Source organism: Carcharodon carcharias, chromosome 16, assembly GCF_017639515.1.
Source record: "Carcharodon carcharias isolate sCarCar2 chromosome 16, sCarCar2.pri, whole genome shotgun sequence".
In the NCBI taxonomy this organism is placed as follows: domain Eukaryota; kingdom Metazoa; phylum Chordata; class Chondrichthyes; order Lamniformes; family Lamnidae; genus Carcharodon; species Carcharodon carcharias.
In genome coordinates this window covers 101,185,893-101,213,266 of record NC_054482.1, presented here as the reverse complement: position 1 = coordinate 101,213,266, position 27,374 = coordinate 101,185,893, and the positions used below count along the sequence as shown (strand labels likewise).

Here is a 27,374-nt window from a genome sequence, read left to right as displayed (position 1 = left end):
GACCTGTACAGGAAGGACGGGTTTCACTTTAAAAGGACTGGGATAGTGTCCTTGCAGGGAGGTTTGCTATTGCTGTTGGGGAGGGTTTAAACTAGATTGGCAGGGAGATGGGAACCTCAGGGGAAATGGGGGGAGTGCAGAGGAGAAAAACTGGCAGTGGGAAGTAGTGAAATATCAACTGATAATGAGGATATATCAGAGAGTTGCATCAAGGTAGATAGAATACTTGGAGAGTTTGATAGAATTAGAGTAGGCAACAGTGTTATTAGATGAGGTGAGAATAAGAGGGAAATTAAAAAAAGCCTCAATCAGGGCTAATGTTCACATATGTGAATGCATGGAGTGTGATTAATAAGATTGGTGAACTGCAGGCACAGGTTGACAAATGGAATTATGATATTATTGCTATAAAGAGACCTGGCTCAAAGAAGGGCAGGACTGGGTGTTAAATATTCCTGGGTACAAGGTGTTTAGGAGAGACAGGAAGGGAAGAAAAGGAAGGGGAAGTGACAATATTGGTCAAAGATGGCGTAGTACTGGAGAGAGCAGATGTTCCAGAGGGGTCAATGGCAGAATCTTTCTGGCTAGAGGTAAGGAATTGGAAAAGTGCAATAACATAGACTAGTGTAGTATACAGACCACCAACTAGTGGAAGGGACGTGGAGAAACAAATTTGCAAAGAAATTACGGAGAGTTGCAAGAATTATAGAATAATCATAATGGGGGACTTCAGTTATCCAATTATAGCCTGGGATAGGAGTGAGGGTGAGAGTTCCTGGAATGTGTTCAAGGTAATTTTCTACAGCAGTATGTTTCCAGTCCAACGAGATGACATGCAATTTTGGACCTAGTTCTGGGGAATGAGTTGGCCCAAGTGGATCAGATATCAATGGGAGAGCCTCTAGGGGACAGTGGCCATTGTATCATAAGGTTTAGGTTAATCATGGTAAAGGGCAGAGAACAATTCAGTGCAGGGATAATTATTGGGGGAAGCCAACTGTGATGGGATGAAAATGCATCTGAGTCGAGTGAGTTGGAATTTCTGCCAAATGTTGGCAGAAAAGACAGTGGCTGAATAATGGTCTACCTTCAAAGAAAAGCTATTGCAGGCAATGCCAAGGTATATTCCCTTGAACGAGAAAGGTAGGACAAATAAATCCAGAGTGCCCTGGATGACGAGAGAGATAGCGGTAAAGATGAAAAGGAAGAAATGCGCGTGTGGCAGATGTCAGGTAGAAAATACAATGGAGAATCAGGCTGAATATGGAAGGACCAGAGGGGAAGTGAAAAAACTAAGAAGAAAAGCAAAGAAAGAGCATGTAAAAAGGCTGGCAGGGAACATAAAAGCAATCCCAACATATTCTATAAGTATGTAAATAATAAAAGGGTAGTAAAAGAAAGAGTAGGGACAAAAAAGGGACTTGCACGTGGGGGCTGGAGAAATAGTGGAGGTGTTGATGAGTACTTCTGCATCTGTTTTACAAAGGACGAAATTGCTATCCAGGCCGAGGTGATAGAGGAGGTAACTGGTACACTATTAGAACTTACATTCAAGAGGAAAGAGGTGTTGGAAAGGCTATCTTTACTTAAAAGGGATAAGGTACCAGGACTGGATGACATGCTTCCCAAGGGTACAGAGGGAAGTGAGAGTGGAAATTGCAGAGGTACTAGTGATAATCTTCCAGTCTTCCTTAGACACAGAGGAGGTGCCAGAGGACTGGAGAACTGTGAATGTTACAGCTTTGTTCTAAAAGGGCACAAGGATAAAGCTGGCAACTACAGGCCAGTCAGTTTGACCTCAGTGATAGGGAAACTTCTGGAAACTATAGTATGGGATAAAATTAATAATTACTTAGACAAGTGCAGGATAATTAAGGAAAGCCAGGAAGGGAGGTTGGGGTTGTTTCATCAAGGGAAAATCATGTTTAGCTAACTTGCTGGAGTTTTTTGAGGAGGTAACAGAGATGATTGATAAAGGAATGGCTGTTGATGCTGTGTATATGGATTTTCAAAAGGTATTTAATACAGTGCCACACAATAGATTTGTGAGCAAAATTCTAGGTCATGGAATAAAAGTGAAAGTAGGCACTTGGACTATAAATTGGCCGAGTGACAGGAAACAGAGAGTAGTGATAAATGATTGTTTTTCATATTGGAGTAAGGTTTGTGGTGGAGTTCCTCAGGGGTTAGTGTTGGGATCCTTGCTCTTCCTGATTTATATTAATGACCTAGACTGTGGTGTGCAGGGCATGAGTTCAAAATTTGCAGATGATACGAAGATTGGAAATATTGTCAACTCTGATGGGGATAGCCTTGAACTTAAAAAGGACATAGACCTGTTGGTGGATTGGGCAGACAAGTGGCAGATGAAATTCAATGCAGAGAAGTGTGAGGTGATTTGTTCTGGGAGGAAAGACATGGTGAGACAGTATAAAATAAAGGGAGAACCTCTAAAGGAGGTGAAGGAACAAAGGGACCTTGGTGTATACGTAAATAGATCATTGAAGATGGCAGGGCATGTTGAGAGAACAGTTAAAAAAGCATATAGTATCTTAGGCTTTAGTATTATGGGAATTGAGTACAAGAGTAAGGAGGTCATGTTGAACTTGTTTAAGACACTAGTTAGGCCTGTTGGGAGGTTGGGGTTGTTTCCTTGGAGAAAAGAAGGCTGAGAGGAGACTTGATAGAGGTTTTCAAGGTCCTGAGTGGTATGGATAAATAGTGAGAAACTTTTCCCACTCAAGAAAACTAGAGGGCACAGATTCAAAATAATTGGTAAAAGGAGTAAATATGATGTGAGGATTTTTTTTTCATCCAGAGGGTGGCTGGAGTCTGGAACAAACTTCCTGAAAGGGTGGTGGAGGCAGGTTTGATTGAGGTACTCCAAAGGGAATTGGATTGCTACCTGAAAAGAGAGAATGTGTAAGTTTATGGGAATAAGGCAGGGGTGTGGAACTAGGTGGAATGCTCTTTCAGAGAGCCAGTGCAGACTCAATAGGCCAAATGACCTCCTTCTGCATTGTAATGATACTGTGATACTGTGTGAAACATGATTTCCCTTTCAAAAATCTATGTTGACTCTGCCCAAACAGATCATTATTTTCCCTCTTTCCAGCTCTACTTGTCCCACCCCCCTTTAAACCAGTTTATATTTCACCTCTCTTCTAGTTTTACTTAGTTCTGTTGAAGAGTCATGCAGACTTGAAGCATTAGCTGTGTTCCTCTCCGCAGATGCTGCCAGACCTGCTGAGTTTTTCCAGGTATTTTTATTATTATTTTTTCTAAATGTCCAGTTATCACATCCTTTATAATAATTTCTAGTATTTCTCTACTGCCGTGTGAGAATTTTAATATTTTGGGTGTCTGTGCATGTGACTTAAATAAGCTGTGCAAGAGATTGATAGGAGTCAGGTAGTTGGGGAGTTGGAAACATGAAAAGGATAGAGGTGTTAAGTTGGAGGGACAAGTAAATAGTTTAGATCTGACATTTGCATTTTTAAAGTTGAGAGTTTGTTTGAATATCAAAGGGGAGTCAGAAGTACCAAGAAACACGTTTACATCTTGCAGGAGTTCCATACGTAAACAGTAGGGATATTATATTTTATTGACCTGAAAGCAAAGATAAGATAAATATCTTATACTTGGAAGGTTTTGAGTTACAAAGAGGTGTGAGAACAATGGAACTGAGATGAAAGGGGAAAAAAGGTTGCTGTTGTTGTTGAGCTGGAGCTATAGAGATAGCTGGAGCTGTTTGAGCTGTTGAGCTATAGCTGGAGCTCTGGGCTGGAAGAGGATGCAGTTTGAATCACCCATCCAGTCAAGCCAGTAAAATCTTGGGCTGCAGCAAGCTGTTTTATTCAGAAGTGGATTCCACCAGAGCGTGGAAGAGGATAAAGTTCATGCAGTACTCCTTTATTGAAGCTACAGCAGTTTGCCTTGAGTAATATTACTGAATTTCATAGGAAACATTTATAAGGGAGTGTTGCCTGGAAGATGTTTACATGTGTGTTTGACCAAGTAGGGAGTTTTGGGGGGAATGTTTTGTCAGTCTAACCTTATTTGTGTAACTTTAACTTGTGTGCTTAAGTTTTTTTTTATTTTTGTTAATAAAACTTTTACTTTTAATTTTTAAAATCCCAGATATGTTATTGGACCTCTTCCTACTAAGATCAGTATGTCTTCAGAATACAAAAAAAAGTTATGGCCCATAAACTAAGTGCCCCTCTGGGATTTGGTTTGCGCAGCAGTTAACACAGGCTGTGGTCACAACAACTGACATTAGGCTAACAGGTCTGTAGTTCCTTTTTCTCTTTCCACTGTTTCAGAATCTACAGAATTTTCAAGGATGACCACCAATGCATCCACTAACTCTATGGCCAGTTCTTTCAACACTCTGGGATGTCAATCATCAGGTCTCTGGGATTTATCACCTTTCAGTCTCCATTTATAATGGAGAATAGGGAAATGGCAGAGAAGCTAAATAATTACTTTGTGTCTATTTTTACAGAGGAAGATACAAGAAATCTCCCAGAAATAATAATGAACGAAGGGACTAGTGAGAATGAGGAACTGAAGGAAATTTCTGTAACTTTGTAATTTCCGTAAGGCTATGCACCACTCTACGCTACTTTGCTATTTTAATTAACTGCAGATACTACAAAAACATACCACAGCAAAGCTGTTCCTGTAACCAAAACAAAATGGTAAGCACCTGCCCTAATGTGAATTCTATGGGATACCTACACATCAATTAGATATTTGGAACCATGAACCCCGTAGTATAAGGGTATCTGGCATAGCTAGGGTTAATGTGGGAGTGGGAAATAGTACCACCCACAGTGTGGTACAAAGAGGCACATGACCTGAAACTCAAGTCAGTTGTAGACTGGACAGAGACCTTTGTAGAAGCATGGAGTTAGGTCATAGCTTGGGCTATACCCTGTATATGTACATAGTTATGTGCATAAATGGTTGAATATTAACTGTTTATTGGTAACACATTAATATACTTTGATTATTTGATGATTACACATAACAAAAGTACAAACTGATTGTCAATAATTATTAAACCTAAACTTTTCTACAGCTGTCTCTGCCTGTAATGGACCCACATTTGCTCTTGCTAATCTTTTCCTTTTCACATGCCTATAAAAGCTTCTAGTCTGATTTTATGTTTCTCAGTACTTTACATTCATACTCTATTCTTCCTTTATCAATTTATTGGTTCTCCTTTGCAGAATTCTAAAATGCTCCCGATCCTCAGACTTACAACTTCTTTGGCAACTTTATAAGCCTCTTCCTTTGATCTAATACAATGTTTAACTTCCTTCATTAACTAGTTGACGCAGTTTTCCTGATGGGTTTCTATGCCTTAAAGGAAGGTATATTTGTTGTGCTTCTCTTTCTTGCTCTCCATCTCGCTTGCATACGCAATACACTATTCTCTGTCCCACTCTCCCTCTCTTGCACCCAGTACTCGTTTTCCCTCTTGCGAGTGCTGTTCTCTTACTGTCTCCCGCACAAGATGTTCTCCCTCACTCTATCTCTTGCGTGCACACTATCCCGCATACGTTTTCTCTCTCACGCGCACTATTCTGTTCTCTCTCTCTCTGGCACGTGTTCTCTCCTTGCACACTGTTTACTCTCGTCCTCTTGCACGCACTGTTTTCGTGCGCAAGCTCTTCTCTGTCTCTTGAACATGCTGCTCTCCTCCGCACGGTGCTCCCGCACGCGCGCGCTGTTTTCTTCTCCGCCCTCCCTCGTGCACGCGCTGTCCCCTCCTCTCCCCTTTCTATCTCGTGCACGCGCTGCACTCACCCCGCCCCCTTTTATCCCCTCCCCACAATGCTTTGCCAGGCTCGCGGGAAACCAAAATGGCGCCGATGTGAACGGAGCTTTTGGTGAGAGTGAGTGAGTGAGTGAGGAGAAACAGCAGTGGCTTAAAATAGTTGGGGGGGAGGAGGGCAACCGCCCTGAAAGCCGCATGTTTAAAGAAAAACAAAGGAGGATTTCACCACAGTGGCCGAATGAGGTGAGCGCGGCTCTTAATATTATTTTCTTTTGCGTGTTTTGTTTGTTTAAAAAGAAGGATCGCTGGACCCGAGAGCGAGGCCTTTCTGTTCCCGTTTCTGGGGGAAAAGCAGCTCGGCGACGTCTCTTCAGCGGCTCGATTTAATAACCTTCCCAACCTGTTTCGATGCGGTTACCGTAAGCTGATTTTGGTGGCGTAGTTTTCTTCTACTTTGTTTACATTGGCCGACCTCCTTTGTTTGAAATGAGATCTAACAGGTTGTAAGGGCTTCATTTTCTGCCCCTTTAGTCGAGGGGTGGAGGAGGAAGCCACAGGGAGTTTACAGCTCGGAGCTTTTCTTTTTGATAGAAATTGTGGTGGGTTTCCATTTATAGAAGAGACACAATTTGTACTTTTGGAGTTCGTTGGATTGAATTTGGAAAGTGCGAATATTTTATTGACTGAGTTACGGTAATCTTTTAGTAAACTTACGTAAGTGAAATGAAATATAAAATGTAACAGATGCCATTGGGCGATCATTTGATAATATGACCATTTGACAATCTGATAATATTTGGTTCAATTTGTAATATTCGTGAATAGAATGATTGTACTAATTTATTAAACGCTGTCATTTAGCTTCTATATGAGAACCTGCACATATTGCGACAGTGCGTTGTAAGGCGCTAAAGTTGGTTTAGTTTTGATTCTGACATTCATGCAACATTGTGCCGTATTTTTACGTTCTAAGCCAATCCAAAAAACATTATGTTGACTTCTAGTGTCAATATTTTGAGCAAATCGATTTTAAATCTAAGTTCTATTCGAATTGTTAGTTGTTTAATTCATGTGGAGTGAGGCAAAAGACGGGAAATTACAGGCCGATTAGCCTGACCTCGGTCGTTGGTAAGATTTTAGAGTCCATTATTAAGGATGAGATTTCAGAATACTTGGAAGTGCATAGTAAAATAGGGCAAAGTCAGCATGGTTTCATCAAAGGCAGGTCATGCCTGACAAACCTGTTAGAATTCTTTGAGGAGGTAACGAGTAGGTTAGACAAAGGAGAGCCAATGGATGTTATCTACTTGGACTTCCAGAAGGCCTTTGACAAGATGCTGCACAGGAGGCTGCTCAGGAAGATAAGAGCCCATGGTGTTAGAGGCAAGGTACTAGCATGGATAAAAACAAAAATACCTGGAAAAACTCAGCAGGTCTGGCAGCATCGGTGGAGAGGAGCACAATTGATGTTTCGATTTCGCATGATTTCAACAGAACTAATTAAAAATAGAGAAGGGGTGAAATATAAGCTGGTTTAAGGGGGGAGGTGGTTAGGACAAGAAGAGCTAGGTAGAGGGCCAGTGATAGGTGGAGATAACCAACAGATGTCACAGGCAAAAGGACAAAGAGGTGTTGAAGGTATTATCTAAAGGAATGTGCTAATTAAGGGTAGAAAGCAAGACAAGCAAGGTACAGATAGCCCTAGTGGGGGTGGGGTGGGGGGAAGGAATCAAAAAGGCTAAAAGGTAGAGATAAAATAATGGATGGAAATACATTTAAAAATAATGGAAATAGGTGGGGAAAGAAAAATCTGTATAAATTATTGGAAAAAAACAAAAAAGAGGGGGAAAATCAGAAAGGGGGTGGGGATAATCTAAAGTTGTTGAACTCAACATTCAGTCCGGAAGGCTGTAAAGTGCCTAGTCGGAAGATGAGGTGCTATTCCTCCAGTTTGCGTTGAGCTTCACTGGAACAATGCAGCAAGCCAAGGATGGACATGTGGGCATGAGAGCATGGATAGAAGATTGGCTGTCTGGCAGGAGGCAAAGAGTGGGGATAAGGGGGTCCTTCTCAGGATGGTGGCTGGTGACTAGTGGAGTTCTGAAGGGGTCAGTGTTGGGACCACAACTTTTCACTTTATACATTAATGATCTAGATGAAGGAACTGAGGACATCCTGGCTAAGTTTACGGATGATACAAAGATAGGTGGAGGGACAGGTAGTATTGAGGAGGTGGGGAGGCTGCAGAAGGATTTGGACAGGTTAGGAGAATGGGCAAAGAAGTGGCAGATGGAATACAACGTGGGCAAGTGTGAGGTCATGCACTTTGGCAGGAAGAATAGGGGCATAGACTATTTTCTAAATGGGGAGAGAATTCAGAAATCTGGAGTGCAAAGGGATTTGGGAGTCCTAGTCCAGGATTCTCTTAAGGTTAACTTGCAGGTTGAGTCGGTATGTAGGAAGGCAAATGCAATGTTGGCATTTATTTCGAGAGGACTAGAATATAAAAGCAGGGATATGCTGCTGAGGCTTTATAAAGCTCTGGTCAGAACTCATTTAGAATATTGTGAGCAATTTTGGGCCCCGTATGTCAGGAAGGATGTTCTGGCCCTGGAGAGGGTCCAGAAGAGGTTCACGAGAACAATCCCAGGAATGGAAGGCTTAACAAATGAGGAATGTTTGAGGACTCTGGGTCTATACTCGATAGAATTTAGAAGGATATGTTTTTTTTGGGTGGGTGGGTGGGTGGGTGTGTGGGTGGTTGGGGGTGTGGGTGGGTGGGGGGGGTGGGGGGGGGGGTGGGTGGGGGTGGGGTGGGGGGGGGGGGGCGGTGGGGAGAGAGAGATCTGATTGAAAATTACAGAAAGGCCTGGATAGAGTGGACGTGGTGAAGATGTTTCCATTACTAGGAGAGACTAGGACCCGAGGGCACAGCCTCAGAGTAAAGGGAAGACCTTTTAGAACAGAGATGAGGAGAAACTTCTTTAGCCAGAGAGTGGTGAATCTATGGAATTCATTGCCACAGAAGACTGTGGAGGCCAGGTCATTGAGTGTATTTAAGACCGAGATAGATAGGTTCTTGATTGGAAAGAGGATCAAAGGTTACGGGGAGAAGGTGGGAGAATGGGGTTGAGAAACTTATCAGCCATGATTGAATGGCGGAGCAGACTCGATGGGCCGAATGGCCTAATTTCTGCTCCTATGTCTTATGGTCTAATACTTAAACGGGCAAGTAAACTTATGTAGTCTTTTCATTGTTACATTTTGTAAGTTAAAACATATTCTATAGCTACAGCATGGTTATCCAAACTTCAGCAGTGAACATGGCAGTCTGGCTTTCAAAACCTGAAGAACGGAGATAAAAACAGAATTACCTGGAAAAACTCAGCAGGTCTGGCAGCATCGGCGGAGAAGAACGAAGTTGATGTTTCGAGTCCTCATGACCCTTCAAGAAACGTCAACTTTGTTCTTCTCCGCCGATGCTGCTAGACCTGCTGAGTTTTTCCAGGTAATTCTGTTTTTGTTTTGGATTTCCAGCATCCGCAGTTTTTTGTTTTTATCCCTGAAGAACTGAGACCTAATTGGGTTTACACAGTTCATTCTTATTAATCCAAAATTGCTTAGTCTATTTTATTTGATAATTTGGCATTGGAACTGCCAAATTCTCACTCTACATTTCTTAATGCAAATTGTTGGCTAATTTGCAAATATACTGAATTATCAAGAGAAAACTGATAATAGGTTTGTCTGGCACTGCTTCATTAATGAATAAATTCTAAACTAGAAGGCCAAGATCTTAGTATCGATGTTAGATATAAATTGTTAGGTGTATATATTTAAACTTTTTACATGATCTTGAGGCTCTATGTTAGCACCTTTTCAGTTCAAAGACAAAAAAAAAGGACATCTGAATTAATATGAGCGAAGCTATTTCTGTTGGTTAGGAAGGAGTCTAGGACTAGGGTGCGTAGGCTAGAAATTAGAACCAGACTCCTCAGGAGTGAAATTAGGAAATACTTCTTCATAAAAAGGGTGGTAAAAGTTTGGAACTCCACCACTTTTGGTGATTGATGCTAGTTCAATTAATTTTTAACTTGAGATTGGTTAACAAATTCAAAAGTATTAAGGGTTATAGGGCAAAGATGGCATATGAAATGAGGTTCTAGATCAACTGCAAATTCACTGAATGACGGAACAGACTTGAGCCTACTCCTATTCCTATGATCCTAGCTCTCAGACCCATTTAGGCCTCCTGAATTTCCAGATATTTTGTCCCAAATTTTGAATAATAAGATTTAAGCACCTGGCAGTTCCCATGTATAGTTGATTTTCATCTATTGTGTTACTCAGGAGGAAGTTTTGGATATATTTAGTTCCTTGAATAATCTAATTTTTAAAAAGTGTTTCGCCGAGCACTGCAATGCACATATTTCTGGTGCCTTTAAATAGTTAAAATTGGATAACAGTTTGGAACAGAAAATGACATTCTCCATGGCTCTAGTTACAGAGACCATTTGTAATGCTCTTAATTGTTGATCCAAATGAAGATCAGCTAAATCGTGATAATGGATCTAGCATCATATCTGGGATTTTTTGTGTTTTATACTGGGTAGCGTAGATCACTGGGGGAACTGATAATTTTAAATGAAGGATTAATGTATGACACTCTCATTCTCTGTTTTGAGAAGGGGAGAAACTGGCAAGTAAAACTAAAGTCAGTTGTTTTACCTGCTGTTCATTAGACCACGACATACGACAGTGACTAGTACACTCCATACAAAGTACTTCATTGCCTGTGTTTTGGGACATTCCAAGACAGGGTTCAGAATACACGGGGATGCAGATGAATTCACTCTGGAAACCTCTCAAGTAGCTTCCAGAAACTTAATGATGGGGGCGAAACATTCAAGAAAGGTAGCTCCTGTGTATTTTGATCAGAGGAGCAGTGTCTCTCCTATGTTGCTGCTCCAGCTCTCCGAATCACAGGTATCCTCCCTCCTGTTTTTTTCTCTGATCCTGTCCTTTTACCTTGCTGGGGTGTCTGGTTTATTGGGCTGGACCCCACCCTAGACTATGGTCGGTCTTCCCAGCAGCTTGTTGAGCTCCTTGTCATTGTGGGCGGCCAGCGGAGAGAGATGATGTAAGTAGTCTTGTTGTCCCAGGCCATTTTATTTGCCAGCTTCAGGATCTCAATAGCATGGGGTAGATGGGGGCTCCAACCTTGATATGCTCAGCACAAGAGACCCTCACGCACTGCACAGTAGCTAGTGGATGTGGCTAGTGGGAAATTGGAGACCGGCAGTGGAAGAACGGGGTCGGCCTGAGCAGGGTACCAGCCGCTGCCCATCAGGGAGGAGCTGCTGTGGGCTCTGTGTGCTCTCTGTCTTGCATATGTTCCCGTGCCAGTAGAGACTTGGTAGGTCCCAGCTCCAGATCCTGGGGATCCACCTATAACTGTGTTCAGGTCTGGCTCAACTGGGGTAGGTTTGCTCCTTGAGAGTAGCTGACACAGGTAAGCATTCGCCCAGACTTGTAGTGTATGTCTCTAACTCTCCACCCCCGGCCCAATGGGGGAGGAGGTAGAATGTTTTGTGGTTATGTTTATTAAATTCTGTTCAGGAACTTGTTGGAAATGTCAGTTCAAAGTACCAAGGTGTCATAAACCTGAGTTGAGTTGCAAGATGTTATTTATTCTGCGCAGTGAGGAAACACTCAACTAAGTTGTCAGTGAAACTCAATTGGTTTACAAATGAAATTCCTGATTAGATTGCAACATTGAAACTCCTTCCTTCAGTTAAACGTTTTCTATTCTGTTTCTATTTGTGTTTTCTGTTCCACTGTGTCAAATAGTTGAAATTTGAGATGAATCTGACCTTTGTTTTATAATTGTAAATTGGGAGTTTTATTTTGAATCCAAATTTGAGAGAAAGTACCAAAGAACTAAGGAAGAATAGTATTCAGAACTCAACATGTGAAAATGAAAAATGAGCCTACAAAGACCAAAATGTAGCCTCTGAAACTCAAAGTAGCCCTCGAGAAAATCTCAAGAGCTCTCGGCTGGGGAAGGATATTTTGACCCCTGTTCCAAGGCTGTGAAAGACACACATGTTTCTTTTAAATCTTATTTTCAAATTGCTCATTCACTCCTTTTCTCCTCCTAAAGTTTCACAGGCATTGACTACCTTCTTGTCACTTGCCCAAATATTCATGTGAGCCTATTCCAAGTGTTGGGAGGTCATTTAAACATTTGACAGGGAATAATAGCTGAATCCAACCTTGGTTCCCTGGATGTGATGAACATTCCTTCCTCCTAACCCAGGGGGAACCCATCCACTTGTGTCCCTATTGCAGTCATAACTTGGGTTAGCTAACTCAGCATGGCTGAGAAATAAACTGGTATTTGTGATCAGTGCTGTTTTGATTACTTGCTAAACATTGAGCTGTTTGGGTTGGTGGAGGGTGGGATTGTGTTGGTAAAATTTTCTCCCTTGTGGGAAATTGTGTTAATGTGTCTTTCAAATGACCTCAGTGTGACCAAATTTACACTGTTACGCTGGGTATATGGTGACTTTGTACAGATGATTAGTGATTTACAATGGAATATGGTACAAAGATGAATTATTCTGGAATTGCTTAATTTTGAACTTTAAATTCCAGTTGATGATGCTATTTTCCTGATGGACAAAGACACTACGGGAGCAGGTAACTCATCCATCCACAAGCGATCTCCCTCTTGTCAAAACCAGAAGACACCAGTGTCCTCAGTTCAGTTATCACTGCAGGATGGACCAAAAGGCAAAAGACCTGTATGCAAGTTTGAGGAAGGGCAGGATGTCTTAGCCAGGTGGTCAGATGGCTTGTTTTACCTTGGAACAGTCAAAAAGGTAAATAAGTGATTTTATGCTTAACAATTTAATGCAGGGAGTGCATCATTTTGGAACATTGTTGGGTCATGTGGAGTGACTTGAGTGGGTTGTGTAAAATAAATCATTCCTGCATTGAGCAGGACAGTGATTAAGTGTCAAGTCCAATGTGATTGTTTACCTTTGTATTAAACATTTCAATGTTTATTGCAGAAACATTTCAAGTATCACAGGAATTCAGATTGCTGGTAACAATGTCCTGTTGGCAAGCGTTTACATAAAGGGTGGCTGGATATGAAGGAATTTGGGCAATAAAAATCAACTCTCCCCCATATATGTACAAAAATTGGCATGCTCTCTACTCTTTTTCCATTGGATTCAGCTGGTGCTCTCCTTTGGTTTTTACTGCCATCTGCAATCCTGTACTACCATCCAGTCTGCTTCATCATTGTCTGCTTTTCCTATTCTTGGCTATTCTTTATATGATGCTGGTTGTCTCCATTATGTTCTTTGCTGTCAATTATTGTTCTTTTGGCTGCAGTATTTTGAACTTTCTGGATGCCTGAAAGATTTATTGAAAGATTTGCCCTGATGGTTTAAAAAAAATGCTCCTCTTTCATTCATTTAACTCTACCAATAAAGGGACATCTACTTCAATCGTTTGGATCCTAAAGCTCAAAATATTGTAACTGAAGGTATATGTGTAAGAGTAGAAAATAACTCCCCAGGATTTCAAGGACAAAATATTGGGAGGTTGTGGACCATGCACTGATCGTCCCTGCTTTAAAGTATAGTCTCACGATTTCATGACTTGTATTGGCGGTTCTGCCTCAGTTTTGTAAAACATTAACTTGCTCACCCAAGCTTTTATCCATCGATCGAGGATGGTTAACTTGAGTAGAAATATTTTAAATAGCACTATTTTGTGTTGTGAATTTTTGTTTTATTTTTAGTTTTGCTCATCACTAAAAGCAAAAAAAGAGCAGTTTTATATTATTCTTTTCCTTAAGCCTTTAACTAGGGAGTGAGTTGCCCATGCTGTAATTGATGTTCACTGAGCTATGTGTAAAAGTGAAAAGCTGGACTTTTGTCTATGGGGAGAACAGAAGTATAAAAATGAAGATGGTAGCATTGAAATGCAGCAGATTATTTTTGTCTTCAAGAGAGCACATTGGGGAATCTTATGTTAGAAATCTAGTTTTATGGAATCAATTTGCATATTTCTGTCAAAAAAAACTGAAGTTCCTTCTAATTTTGATTAAAGGTGAACAAACAGAAAGAGAGCTGCTTTGTCATCTTTGAAGACAGTTCAAAGTCCTGGGTCTTGTGGAAAGACATACAGACTGGTAATTTTTTTTGAATTTCTTGATGTGACAGACTTGATTGGCTATAGTTTGTGGCGTCTACTGTTTGTGTTTTTGTGTGAACATGTGTTCAAGGATGAGAAGTTTCTGGCTTTTATCAACTGATCTGGCATTTTAATTGTGATCCTCATGTCCATGGAAGCTTGCAAAATTACAGTTGAGCATACAGATGGGACAAGATTAACCCATTAAGGGGAAATTGAAAATCAGTACTTAATTTTCTTTCACAATTTTCTTACTTCAGGAGATAGTGCTTTACAGTAAACTTAGTTACAGCTTAGGCAGTCCCTCAGGATTGAGATGACTTGCTTCCACTCCAATTTGATGTGTTCTGAGATGGCTGATAAGTCTAATGTGTGATCTACAGACTCTGCTGCATATGGAGCAGATTGTGCTTGAAGGGTTGGTGAATAAGGTGTTCGGAGGTATCTGCACCGACGCCTTGCCTTCCCTTCAGCGTGCTCCTGCAGAAGCGTCTTGATGTGTTTGGTGCCTTCCAGAATAAACCTTCTCCATTTCGGTTGATCACAAGCCAGAGACTCCCATGAGTAAGGATGTTTGAGGACATCCCTAAAGCATTTCTGCCGCAACTGATTTCTGAGGAGAATAGTTGTTTCGGGAGCCTAGTGTCAAGTATGCGAATGACATCCCAGCCCGCGGAGCTCGTTCTGAGTGATTAAGTGCCTCGACACAGCGCAACATGGCTTTGGAGAGTATACTGCTCTTGTTACCGCCTCTCTTTTCACTGGATTTGGAGGACCCTGCCAAGGCACCGCTGAGGATACATCTGCAGTGCTTTGAGGTGCCTGCTGAAAGTTGCCCAAGTCTTTGAGCATATAGGAGAGTGGAGATCACTGTTGTCCAATAAACCTTGGTCTCAGGTTGAGATCCTGATCCTCAATACTGTTTTCCAGTCAGCTGAAGGCTGAGCTGGCACATTGGAGGCGATGGTGAATTTTGTCATGAGTGTCTTCCTTCATCAAGAGGAGGGTCTCATGATACAAACAATGTTCCACGTTTTCCAGGAGCTTACTGTTAATCTTAATCTCATAGAGTCATAGAGGTCGAAAGCACAGAAAAAGGCCCTTTGGCCCATCAAATCTGCACCGGTCAAACAAATACCTGACTATTCTAATCCCATTTTCCAGCACTAGGCCCATAATCTTTGTATGCCATGGTATCACAAGTGCTTATCCAAATACCTCAATGTTATGAGGGTATCTGCCTCTATCACCTTTTCAGGCAGTGAGTTCCACATTCCCACCACCCTCTGGGTGAAAAAAACTCTTCCTCACATCCCCTCTAAACCTCCTGCCCCTTACCTTAAATCTATGGCCCTGGTTATTGATCCCTCCATCAAGGGGAAAAGTTCCTTCCTGTCTACCCTATCTATGTCCCTCATAATTTTATACACCTCAATCATGTCCCCCACCTCAATCTCCTGTGCTCCAGGGAAAATAACCCCAGCCTATCCAATCTCCTCATAACGAAAACTCTCCAGCCCAGGCAACATCCTGGTAAATCTCCTCTGCACTCTCTCTACTGCAATCACATCCTTCCTATAATATGGATTCCAGAACTGCGCACAATACTCTCATTGTGGCCTAACCAGTATTTTATACAGTTCCAGCATAACCTCCCTGCTCTTATATTCTATGCCTTGGCTAATAAAGGCAAGTATCCCATATTCCTTCTTAACCACCTTACCTACCTTTCCCGCTACCTAAAGGGACCTGTGGGCGTGCGCACCAAGGTTCCTCTGACCCTCGGTACTTCCCAGGGTCCTACTGTTCATCATGTATTCCCGCACCTTGATTGTCCTGCCTAAGTGCATCTCCTCACTATTTACCACCCCACTAATTTTCGTGTCATATGCAAACTTACTGATCAACCCTCCTAATTTAAGTCTATCGTTTATGTATACCACAAACAGCAAGGGACCCAACTCCGATCCCTGTGGAATCCCCACCGGACACAGGCACCCAGTCACAAAAACACCCCTCCACCATCACCCTCTGCTTCCTGCCACTCAACCAATCTTGGATCCAATTTGCCAAATTGCCTTGGATCCCATGGGCTCTTACCTTCGCTATCAGTCTCCCTTACAGGACCTTAATCAAAGCCTTGCTGAAGTCTACAAGTAGTCTACGTCAAATACATTGCCCTCATCTACACACCTGGTCACCTCTTTGAAAAATTCAATCAAATTGGTTAGACATGACCTCCCCTTAACAAAACCATGCTGACAGTCCTTGATTAATCCCTACCTCTCCAAGTGTAGATTAATTCTGCCCCTCTGAATTGCTTCCAATAGTTTCCCCACCACTGAGGTTAGACTGACTGGCCTGTAGTTCCTTGGTTTATCCCTTCCTCCCTTCTTGAATAACAGTACCACATTGGCTGTCCTCCAGTCCTCTGGCACCTCTCCTGTGACCAGAGAGGTATTGAAAATTATCGCCAGCGTCCTGCTTTCTCCTCCCTTGCCTCACTCAACAGCCTGGGATACATTTCATTTGGGCCTGGAGACTTATCTACTTTTAAGCCTGCCCCAGACCACGTAGAATCTCCTTCCTCCCTTTCTATGCTAATTTCTTTAATTATATCAGTCTTTCTATCTGATTTCCATACCCACGTTGTCCCTCTCACTTGTGAACGCCGACACAAAATATTCATTTAGAACCCTACCTACATCTTCTGGCTCCACACACTATGGCCCTTAATGGGCCCTACTCTTTCCCTAGTTATCCTCTTACTCTTAATGTACTTGTAAAATAACTTTAGATTTTCCTTTATTTTACCTGCCAATGTTTTTTCATGCCCCTCTTTGCTCTCCTGATTTCCTTTTTAAGTCTCCCCACCCCCACACACACATTCTATATGCCTCTAGGGCATCCACTGTTCTGCGCTCTCAGTATCTGCCATAAGCCTCCCTTTTTCTCTTTATCCAATCCTGTATATCTCTCGACATCCAGGGTTCCCTGAATTTGTTGGTCCCACCGTTTGTCTTTACTAGAATATGTTGGCCCTGCACTCTCCCTATTTCCTTCTTGAATGAATCCCACTGCTCTGACGCAGATTTACCTAAATGTAGCCGCTCCCAGTCCTCTGGCCAAATCATATCTGATCTTGTTAAAATCGGCCTTCCCCCAATTTAGAACTCTGATTTCTGGCCCATCCTTGTCCTTTTCCATAATGACCTTGAATCTAACGGAGTTATGATCACTATCTGCAAAATGGTCTCTTACTGATGCCTCTGCCACTTGCCTGGCTTCATTCCCTAAAATTAAGTCCAAAACCACCCCCTCTCTTGTTGGACCTTCTATGTACTGGCTTAAAAAGCTCACTGGGGGAAGATGTTATGCTGCGCGAGCTGGTTGGAAGAGAACTGTAGTTTCCTCAGCGTTTAGCAAAAGGCCCTTTTCTCATGTATTTCAGAGAAGGTGTCGACAATGACCTGAAGCTCAGTTTCTGATTGATTGCACACAAGTTTCACCCGCATACTGAAGTTCAGTGACTAAACTTGGAGTGATTTTGGTTTTGGATTAAAGGCAGCATAGGTTGAACAGTTTCTGTAGCTTATCTCCATAACTGTGGGTACTAGTAGAATTGGCCCATTGAACTGCAGTAGCCTCTTTAATCAATAAACCTACATGAGTAGATTTGTATTTCAATTTCTCTTGCACAACAATTCCTGTAAATCAAGCCCCACTCCCCGTTACTTGGTATTTTGAAATAACAATGTTATATTTGAGTTCTTCATAATGGTCTGATTTATCTTTTAAACAAACAACAGGGTAGGTGGTGGCGTAGTGGCATTTTCACTGGACTAGTAATCCAGAGTCCCAGGGTTATACTTCTTCCTTAACCGAGGTTTTCCACCCACGGTGGTTGACAGGGCTCTCAACTGTGTCTGGCCCATTTCCCGCTCATCCGTCCTCACATCTTCCTCTCCCTCCCAGAACCAAGATAGGGTCCCACTTGTCCTCACTTATCAGCCCACCAACCTCCGCATTCAAATGATCATACTCAGCCATTTTCACCAATTCAAGCATGATGCCACCACCAAACACATCTTCTCTTCAAACCCCCCCAACCACCACCACCCCGGTGGCATTCCGCAGGGATCGTTCCCTCCAGGACATCCTGGTCCACTCCTCCATCACCCCCTACACCTCAACCCCCTCCCACAGCACCTTCCCATGCAACCGCAGAAGGTGCAACACCTGCCCCTTTACTTCCCCCCTCCTCACCGTCCAAGGGCCCAAACACTCCTTTCAAGTGAAGCAGTATTTCACTTGCAATTCCCTCAATTTAGTCTACTGCATTCGCTGCTCCCAATGCAGTTTCCAAACGCAGACTGGGTGACCGCTTTGCGGAACACCTTCTCTCTGACTGCAAGCATGACCCAGACCTCCCTGTCGCTTGCCATTTCAACACACCACCCTGCTCTCATGCCCACATGTCTATCCTTGGCCTGCTGCAATGTTCCAGTGAAGCTCAACGCAAACTGGAGGAACAGCACCTCATCTTCCGACTAGGCACTTTACACACTTCCGGACTGAATATTGAACTCAACAACTTTAGATCATGAACTCTCTCCTCCATCCCCACCCCCTTTCCGATCCCCCTTTTTCCAATTTATATATATTTTTCTTTTCCCACCTATTTCCATTATTTTTAATTGTATTTCCATCCATTGTTTTATCTCTACCTTTTAGACTATTTTGATCCCTTCCCCACCACCCCATCCCCACTAGGGCTATCTGTATCTTGCTCGTCCTGCTTCATACCCTTAATGTCACCATTAGCACATTTCTTAGCTAATATCACCACCATCAACACCTCTTTGTCCTTTTGTCTATGACATCTTTTGGCAATCTCCACCTATCACTGGCCCTCTATCCAGCTTTACCTGTCCCACCCTCCCTTAAACCAGTTTATATTTCACCTCTTTTCTATTTTCCCTTAGTTCTGTTGAAGAGTCATACGGACTCGAAACGTTAACTGTGTTCCTCTCCGCAGATGCTGTCAGACTTGCTGAGTTTTTCCAGGTGTTTTTGTTTTGTAATACTTTGAGGACCTGGATTCGAATCCCACCATTGCAGCTGGTGAAATTTGTATTCATTAAATATCTGGAATTAAAAGCCAAATGAAACCATTGTCGATTGTTGTAAAAACCCACATGTTTCACTAGTGTTGTTTAGGGAAGGAAATCTGCCCTTACCTGGTCTGGCCTACATGTGACTCCAGACCCACAGCAATGTGGTTGACTCTTAGCTGTCCTCTGAAATGGCCTAGCAAGCCACTCAGTTGTTCTAAACTGCTAAAAGGTCTAAAAGGAACCAGACCACCTGACATTGACCTAGGCACTGGAAATGACAATGGCAAACTCAGCCCTGCAGAGTCCTCCTCCGCAGGCTAGTGCCAAAACTGGTAGAACTGTCTACTAGACTAGTCAAGCAACAGCCTGACATAGTCATACTCACAGAATCATTCCTTGCAGACACTGCCCCAGACGCCACCAACACCATCCCTGCCAAGACAGACACAGCAGAGATGGTGGCACAGTAGTGTACAGTCAGGAAGAAATTACCCTGAGAATCTTCAACGTCGACTCCAGGCCCCATGAAACCTCATGGCATCAGCTCCAATATGCTTAAGGAAACCTCATGCTGATTACCACATACCACTGCGCACCTTCCCCCCCACCCCCCGCACACTCTCTCTCTCACACACACACACACACACACACACACACACCTAATGAATAAGTATTCCTCCATGAGAAAGCACTGAGGGTGACAAGGGCACAGAATGTACTTTGGGTGGGGGACTTCCCACTCTAGCACCACTACTAACCAAGCCAGTCAAGTTCTAAAGGGCATAGCTGCTAGACTGGGTCTGCGGCAGGTGGCGAGGGGACCAAAAGAGGGAAAAACATACTTGGCCTCGCCCTTACCAACCTGCCTGTCACAAATTCATCTGTCCGTGAAGATATCAGTAGAAGTGACCACCACACTGTTCTTGTGGAGACGATGTCCCATCTTCACATTGAGGATATCCTCCATCATGTGTGGCACTAACACAATGTTAATTGGGATAGATTTCAAACAGATCTAGCAATGCATGATTGGGCATCTATGAGGCTCTGTGGGCCATCAGCAGCAGCAGAATTGTACTCAACCACAACCTGTAACCTCATGGCCTGGCATATCCCCCCCCACTACCATTACCATCAAGCCAGGGGATCAACCCTAGTTCAATGGAGAGTCCAGGAGGGCATGCCAGGAGCATTACCAGGTATACCTAAAAATGAGGTGTCAACCTGGTGAAGCAACAATGCATTCTGCTTGGCATACAAGTAGTCCTAAGCAGCAAATGATAGACAGAGCTAAGCAATTCCACAACCAATGGATTAGGCTTAAGTTCTGCAGTCCTGCCACATCCAGTCATGAATGATGGTGGGCAATTAAACAATTAACTGGAGGAGGAGGCTCCACAAATATCCCCATCCTCAATAATGAAGGAGTCCAGCCCATCGGTGCAAAAGACAAGGCTGAAGCTTTTGCAACAGTCTCCAGCCAGAAGTGCTAAGCGAATGATCCATCTCATCCTCCGGAGGCCCCCAGCATCACAGTTGCCAATCTTCAGTCAATTCGATTCACTCCACGTGATATCAAGAAACAGCTGAAGGCATTGGATATTGTAAAGGCTATGGGTCTTGACAATATTCCGGCAATAGTACTGAAGACTTGTGCTCCATTCCCCTGGCCGAGCTGTTCCGGTACAGCTCCAATACTGGCATCTACCCAGTGATGTGGAAATTGCCCAGGCATGTTTTGTACACAAAAAGCAGGACAAACCCAACCTGGCCAATTATTGCCTCATCAGTCTATTCAAAATCATGAGTAAAGTGATGGAAGGTGTCATCAACAGTGCTATCAAGTGGCTCTTGCTTCGCAATAACCTGCTCCCGGATGTTCAGTTTGGGTTTCACCAGAGCCACTCAGCTCCTGACCTCATTACAGCCTTGGTTCAAACATGGACAAAAGAGCTGAACTCCCAAGGCAAGGTGAGAGTGACTGCCCTTGACCAAGTATGGCATCAAGGAGCCCTAGCAAAGCTGGAGTCAATAGGAATCGGTGGTGGTGGGGGAGGTGGGAACATCTCTGCTCGTTGGAGTCATACCTAGCACAAAAGAACATGGTTGTGGTTGTTGTGGGTCAATCATCTCCATTCCAGGACATCACTGCAGGAGATCCTTAAAGTAGTGTCCTAGGCCCAACCATCTTCAGCTGCTCCATCAAAGACTTCCCTTCCATCATAAGGTCAGAAGTAGGGATGATCGCTGATGATTGCACCATTTGTGACTCATCATACTGAAGTAGTCCACGCCCAAATGCAGCAAGACCTGGACAATATCCAGGCTTGGGCTGACAAGTGGCAAGTAACATTCCTGCCACAGAAGTGCCAGGTAATGACCATTATCAAACAGAGAATCTAACCACTGCCCCATGACATTCAATGGCATTACCATCGCTGAATTCCCCCAACTGTCAACACCCTGGAGGCTAACATTGGTCTAAAACTGAACTGAACTAGCCACTAATGTGAACTAGCCACAAGAGCAGGCCAGAGGCTAGGGATTCTGTGGCAAGTAACTTGCCTTCTGACTTCCCAAAGCCTATCCGCCCTCTTCAAAACACAAGTCAGAAGCGTGATGGAACACTCTCTTTGCCTGTCAGCTCCAACACTCAAGAAACTTGACACCATCCAGGACAAAGCAGCCTGCTTGATTGGCACCCCAGCCACAAACATTCACTCCCTCCAACACACAGTGGCAGCAGTGTGTACTATCTACAAGATGCACAGCAAGAACCCTCTAATCCTCCTTAGGCAGCACCTTCCAAACCCATGACCTCTACCTCCTAGGACTAGGGCAGTAGATGCATGGTTACACTACCACCTGCAAATTCCCCTCCAAGTCGCACCATCCTGACTTGGAATTATATTGCCATTCCTTCACTGTTGCCGGGTCAAAATCCTGGAACTCCCTCCCTAACAGTACTGTAGGTGTACCTACACATTGTGGACTGCAGATGTTCAAGAAGGCAACCCACCACCACTATTCAACAGCAATTAGGGATGGGCAATAAATGCTGGCTTAGCCAGTGATGCCAACATCTCATGTACGATTTAAAAAAAAAAGTACTGGTCAAGATGGAACAGGTATGAGGCGGGCAGTAAAATTGAATTGCTAGGAGTTTGGGTCGGGGGGGTTGGTGGGTGGGGTTGGTGGTAAGGAGAAATCAACAAGGGTTAGCATGTAATTGCCATACAGTTATATCCATTTTTAATGAGTGCACTGGATAGCAATCAGCAATGGTAGATTCTTTATCACACCCTTCATCTCCATTGTTGAAAGTCACTGACTGATCTTGGCACCCCGTTTCTGTCCTGGCCAGTACTGTCTTATAAGGTTAAAAAAAAAATCAACATTGTTACAAAAAATTCTTGAATATTATATTCTTGGTTTGAATAGTGATTACTGTGTGGAGTTTTACTTTTATGAACATGCCAATTAAGATCAGAAGTAGGACACTCAGCCCCACTCAGCTCCACCATTCAATAAGATCATGGTTGGCCTGAATGTAATCTCAACCCCACATTCTTGCCTACCCCTGATATCCTTTCACCCCCTTGTTAATCAAGAACCTAACTAGCTCTGCCTTTTAAAGATATTCAAAGGCTCTACTTACACCGCATTTTGAGAAAGAGAGTTTCAAAGACATTCAGTCCTCTGAGAGAAAAAAAATTCTCCTCATCTCTGCCATAAATGAGTGATCCATAGTTCTAGGTTCTCCCACAAGAGGAATCATCCTCTCCACATCCCCCCAATCAAGACCCCTCAGGATTTTAAAGGTTTCAGTTGTCTCCTCTTACTCTTCTAAATTCCAGTGGATACAACCCTAACCTGTCCAGCCTTTCCTCATAAGACAACCCGCCCATTCTTAGTTTTCATCTAGTAAACCTTCTCTGAACTGATAATGCATTTACATCTTTCTTTAAATAAGGAGACCAGTACTGTGCACAATACTGCAGATTTGGTCTCACCAATGCCCTGTATAACTGAAGCATAACTTTTATAATCAATTCCCCTCACAATAAATGATAACATACTATTAGCTTTCCTAATTACCTGCTGCACCTGCATACTAACCTTTTGTGATTCATACACTAGGACGCCCAGATCCCCCTGAATCAGAGCTCTGCAATCTCTCACTATTTCGATAATCTTTTTTATTCTTCCTGCCAAAATGAATGATTTCACATTTGCGCACATGATACTGCATTTGCCAGATCTTTGCCAACACGCTGAACCCATCCATGTCACTTTGTAGCCTCCTTACGTCCTCTTCACAATTTACTTTCCTACCTATCTTTGTGTTGTCAGTAAATTTAGCAACCATTCATTCGGTCCCTTTAGAAGAGTTGCTGTGTTTAAACACGGGAAGGAGACAGAAATACTGTCAACACTTCTGCTTAAAATTAAAATTTTTTGTTGGCATGAACTTTATACTTTTGTATTTCACAAATTACTGATCAATTTAAAATTATTCTGTAGCAAAATAAAACCTCCAGTAATCAAGAGTAGTGATTTCAGAGTAGGAAGAATCATCGGCCAAATGAGTCTACTTTTGATAGTTCAATTCCCTCACATGATCAAGTTTAGGAAGTTCATCTCCCTTAAATGATCATATTTTGCAACTATTGCCAGCTGGTTCCCACAGTAATATTGCAAAACATGAAATTTATTGTAGAATTTTAAAATTCATTCTTGTGATGTGAGTGTTGCTGGGAATGCTGATATATTTTGTCTGTCGCTATTTTCCCTTGAGCTGCTGGTGGGCTTTCTTGAATCACTGTAGCCACTTGTGAACACACCCTGACAATGCTGTTAGGTAGGGAATTCCAGCAATTATGAAGGTAAGCATGCCAGTCACTTAACCATTCAGCCCCATTTACTGTGGTTTAGTTGTCTGTACAATATTTTCAGTTCATGCTCCCGTGTCTATATTTAGTGAGTTAGCAATTTTAGTTATGTGAATGAAGGAAATTGCTATCTTGACGTTTGGTACTTATTCCATAGGAGGATGATGAGAAAGCATGAACAGCTGCCACAGCGACTGTGCTTTCTTTTTTCAACCTCAACCACCTGATATTGTCGCAGGGCTAGGTTATACTTCTCGGTCTATGATTTAATACCACCAAAAGCCTTTCAAAGCTTGCCAAATCGTAGCAATTACAGTTCCACATGGCAGTTGTCTGAATGATGGAAAGTAATCTTTATACACATTCTAAAACAAGGGGATGTTTTAAATGTTAAATCCTCCAATGACGAATAATGTCAATAACTGTTTAAACTTATTATTTTTATTTAAATCTCTTGGGGTTGGCATCTAGGCATTTGGGAGGGAGCGCAAATGATAGGCAAGTTGAATAAGGCTGATGGGGCAGCTTTGCTGTAGAAACCTTAAAAGGTGATTATGGAAAAATGGATACAATCCTTTTGATATGTGCTTATGAAGTATATATTTATGTATATATATATTGTGTATTTAACCCCAGGAGCCAGTGGAAGTGGAGAGATGGTTTGTACAATATGCCAAGAGGAGTACTCTGAAGTACCCAATGAAATGGTTATTTGTGACAAGTGTGGACAAGGTAAATTGAAATTTGAAATTACATTTTTCTGAATTTTAAAAGCAGTCTTTAAACAATGAAGTATTACAACACTAATTTCAACAATAGGTTACCATCAGAAATGTCACATGCCTAACATAGACTCCAGTGTGATTGCATCAGATGCCAAGTGGCTGTGTCGCCAGTGTGTCTTTGCTACTACTACAAAGGTATGTATAACAACCTGAAGTATATTCCAAGTACTAGAAACTGGTAAGCAGAACATAGTGTGATGGCATGATGTACTGTGTCTCTCTTATTTAAAGTACTTGCATTTTGAAGGGAGAAAACTGCAAATAGTTTTAGTTAAGATAATGTACTGAAACATTTTACAGCCATAAAATTGTTTTTTTTTATGTTGTAGAGGGGTGGTGCTCTTAAGAAGGGACCAAATGCTAAAGCTCTGCAGGTCATGAAGCAGACGTTGCCGTACCAGTTGGAAGATCTTCAGTGGGATGTAGGCCACAAAACAAATCACGAGCAGTGTTACTGTTACTGTGGAGGCCCTGGAGAGTAAGTTAAAATATTTTATGTGGTTTAGATAAATAAATGGATATTTAGATATTATGTGGTATTAGCCTGGTTAGGCTTTGTAGTCAACTGGGAAAAATTGAAGAAGAATTTTTTTGGAGCTTTGTGAAGGAGAGCCTCCTTTTCTAAGTTTAGCGAATTCAGGGTGCTCAGTTACTCGTTGCCATAAAAATGAGAATGCTAGCCTAAGAAATACTTGCTAAGTGATGTTCTGTGTTACAACAATACATTCCAACAGTGCCTGCACATCAAAAATACTTTGTTGGAAAGTGTTTTTGGATGTCAGGTGGCTGTAAAAAGTATATAAATATAAAAACTATATAAGTGTCAGCTTTTCTTTTTTTTTCTACAACTCTCTAAAGAGAAGAAAAAGGATAGAAAATTTATCTCATTTAAACACAGTAAACTGTTTATCTGGCATTGTACCAGCTGGAATTCTCTACAAACCGAAATTTCTGATGTTCCCCTAAAATGCGTCATCACTACCAACCAGATGCAATTACAAAGTTATCCAGTATCCATACCTGTATACTGTATTTTATACTTTAATTTAAATTTTAGAGGTAAAAAGAATACTGTTCTTTGCTTCCTGAGTATTTGCATATTATTTTGTATATTGGGACTACTTCGCACAAGTATCGCACTGTAATCCATTGGTAATTGGAACTCTTTGTTAACCGGCATTTTTGATTAACTGGCAACACCCATTGCCCACATACGGCAGACAATAAAGATCTTACTGTATATTTAATTGAAAATGCTGTGTGCAACGAACAACTTTTTTTGACAATTTTCTCCTTTCCTCTTTCTGAAAGGTGTTGATCTCTTGCTTGGTACTGCTTTGAATTGAGTTCTTAAACTCACTGTCTCACAAGTGTTTTGCAGCAGTGAAGTAATTTTGAAATATAGTCACTAGTAATATAAGGAAACACAGCAGTCAGTTTGTGCACAGGAAAGTCTTGTAAATGGCAATGAAATTTTTCTTTTATGCAATACTGGTTGAGGAATAAAGGATATCAGAAAAACTCCCCCCTATAGTCTTCAAGTACTGCTCAGTGATTTTTTCTGTCCATCTGAAGTTACTGGCTCGGTTTAACTTCTTAGTAGAAAGACACCACCACTATAGAAATCCACCACCGTCAACATTTTTTCTGAGGGTTAAGTGCCTTTGGAGATCTCTGCTTCCACTACCTTTTGAGGAAAAGTCTTTGAATATTTTTAAGGCAAAGCTAGATAGATTCTTGATTAACCAGAGGGTGAAAGATTATCAGGGGTAGGCAGGAATGTGGGGTTGAGGTTACATTCAGAACAGCTCTGATGTTATTGAATGGTGGAACAGGCTCGAGAGGCCAAGTGGCCTCCTCCTGCCCCTGATTAATATGTTCGTTGTGTATGTAACAGTGCAGCACTGGAGTGTCAACAATGACTTTGTACTTGAGTTGAATTTGAGCTGAGCGAAGGCTGATGATCGAATTTTTAGTGTATCGACTTGTAGGCGTATCTAGAGCTAAGTGGGAAGAACCTCAGCTGCTCCCCATGAATTCATCAGCCCATCCAGTTTCCGTTAGTGAGCAAGGCTGTCCATTCGAGAGATGCACTAGGCCACCACAAACCTGCCTTCAGGTATTGCATTACCAAGTGCAATGCTTAATTATTTCCAAACATCATACAAAGTTTGCATAATTAGCCAGAAGTCCATTCATGGAAAATGTCCAGTGACTTACTGGATGTGTGTGCATAGAAAAAAATGCAAGGAGGGAAAGTTACATAAAGAGAGTGTGTACAGTTCCTGAAAGTAAAATAAATCAATATTTTTGAATGTGGTTTTTGCATTTGGGGTGAAGATGGATACCAATCTAGCCTTACCAGGCAGGATGCGTGGGTTTTCTCAGCGTTGCATGTCAGCATAGTTGTGTGACTGCTGATAGGGTGCATTACTATCTTGAATTAATATAGTAAAGGTGGTTTTTGCCAGCATAATTTGAAGTGCTCAGGCCATGCCTTCACAATTAATTAAATTACTTTTGAAGTGGAGTTATGCATGCACACATGAACATACACATTAGGAGCAGGAGTAGCCATTTG

The 27,374-nt window shown here is 42.2% G+C and overlaps 1 protein-coding gene across 2 annotated transcripts in view; it reads left to right on the top strand.

Annotated features, from left to right (window-relative positions):
• Nucleotides 1–5,842: 5,842 nt before the first annotated feature.
• The window catches only part of mtf2 (metal response element binding transcription factor 2), a 41,869-nt gene continuing 20,337 nt past the window's right edge, over nt 5,843–27,374 (top strand). For both annotated transcript variants that reach the window (XM_041208385.1, XM_041208384.1), the window contains exons 1-6: nt 5,843–6,031; nt 12,446–12,672; nt 13,916–13,997; nt 24,645–24,740; nt 24,828–24,928; nt 25,123–25,271. In XM_041208385.1, the coding sequence (XP_041064319.1) occupies nt 12,466–12,672; nt 13,916–13,997; nt 24,645–24,740; nt 24,828–24,928; nt 25,123–25,271 (635 nt within the window). In that variant the 5' untranslated portion in view covers nt 5,843–6,031; nt 12,446–12,465. The remainder of the gene's footprint in view (nt 6,032–12,445; nt 12,673–13,915; nt 13,998–24,644; nt 24,741–24,827; nt 24,929–25,122; nt 25,272–27,374) is intronic.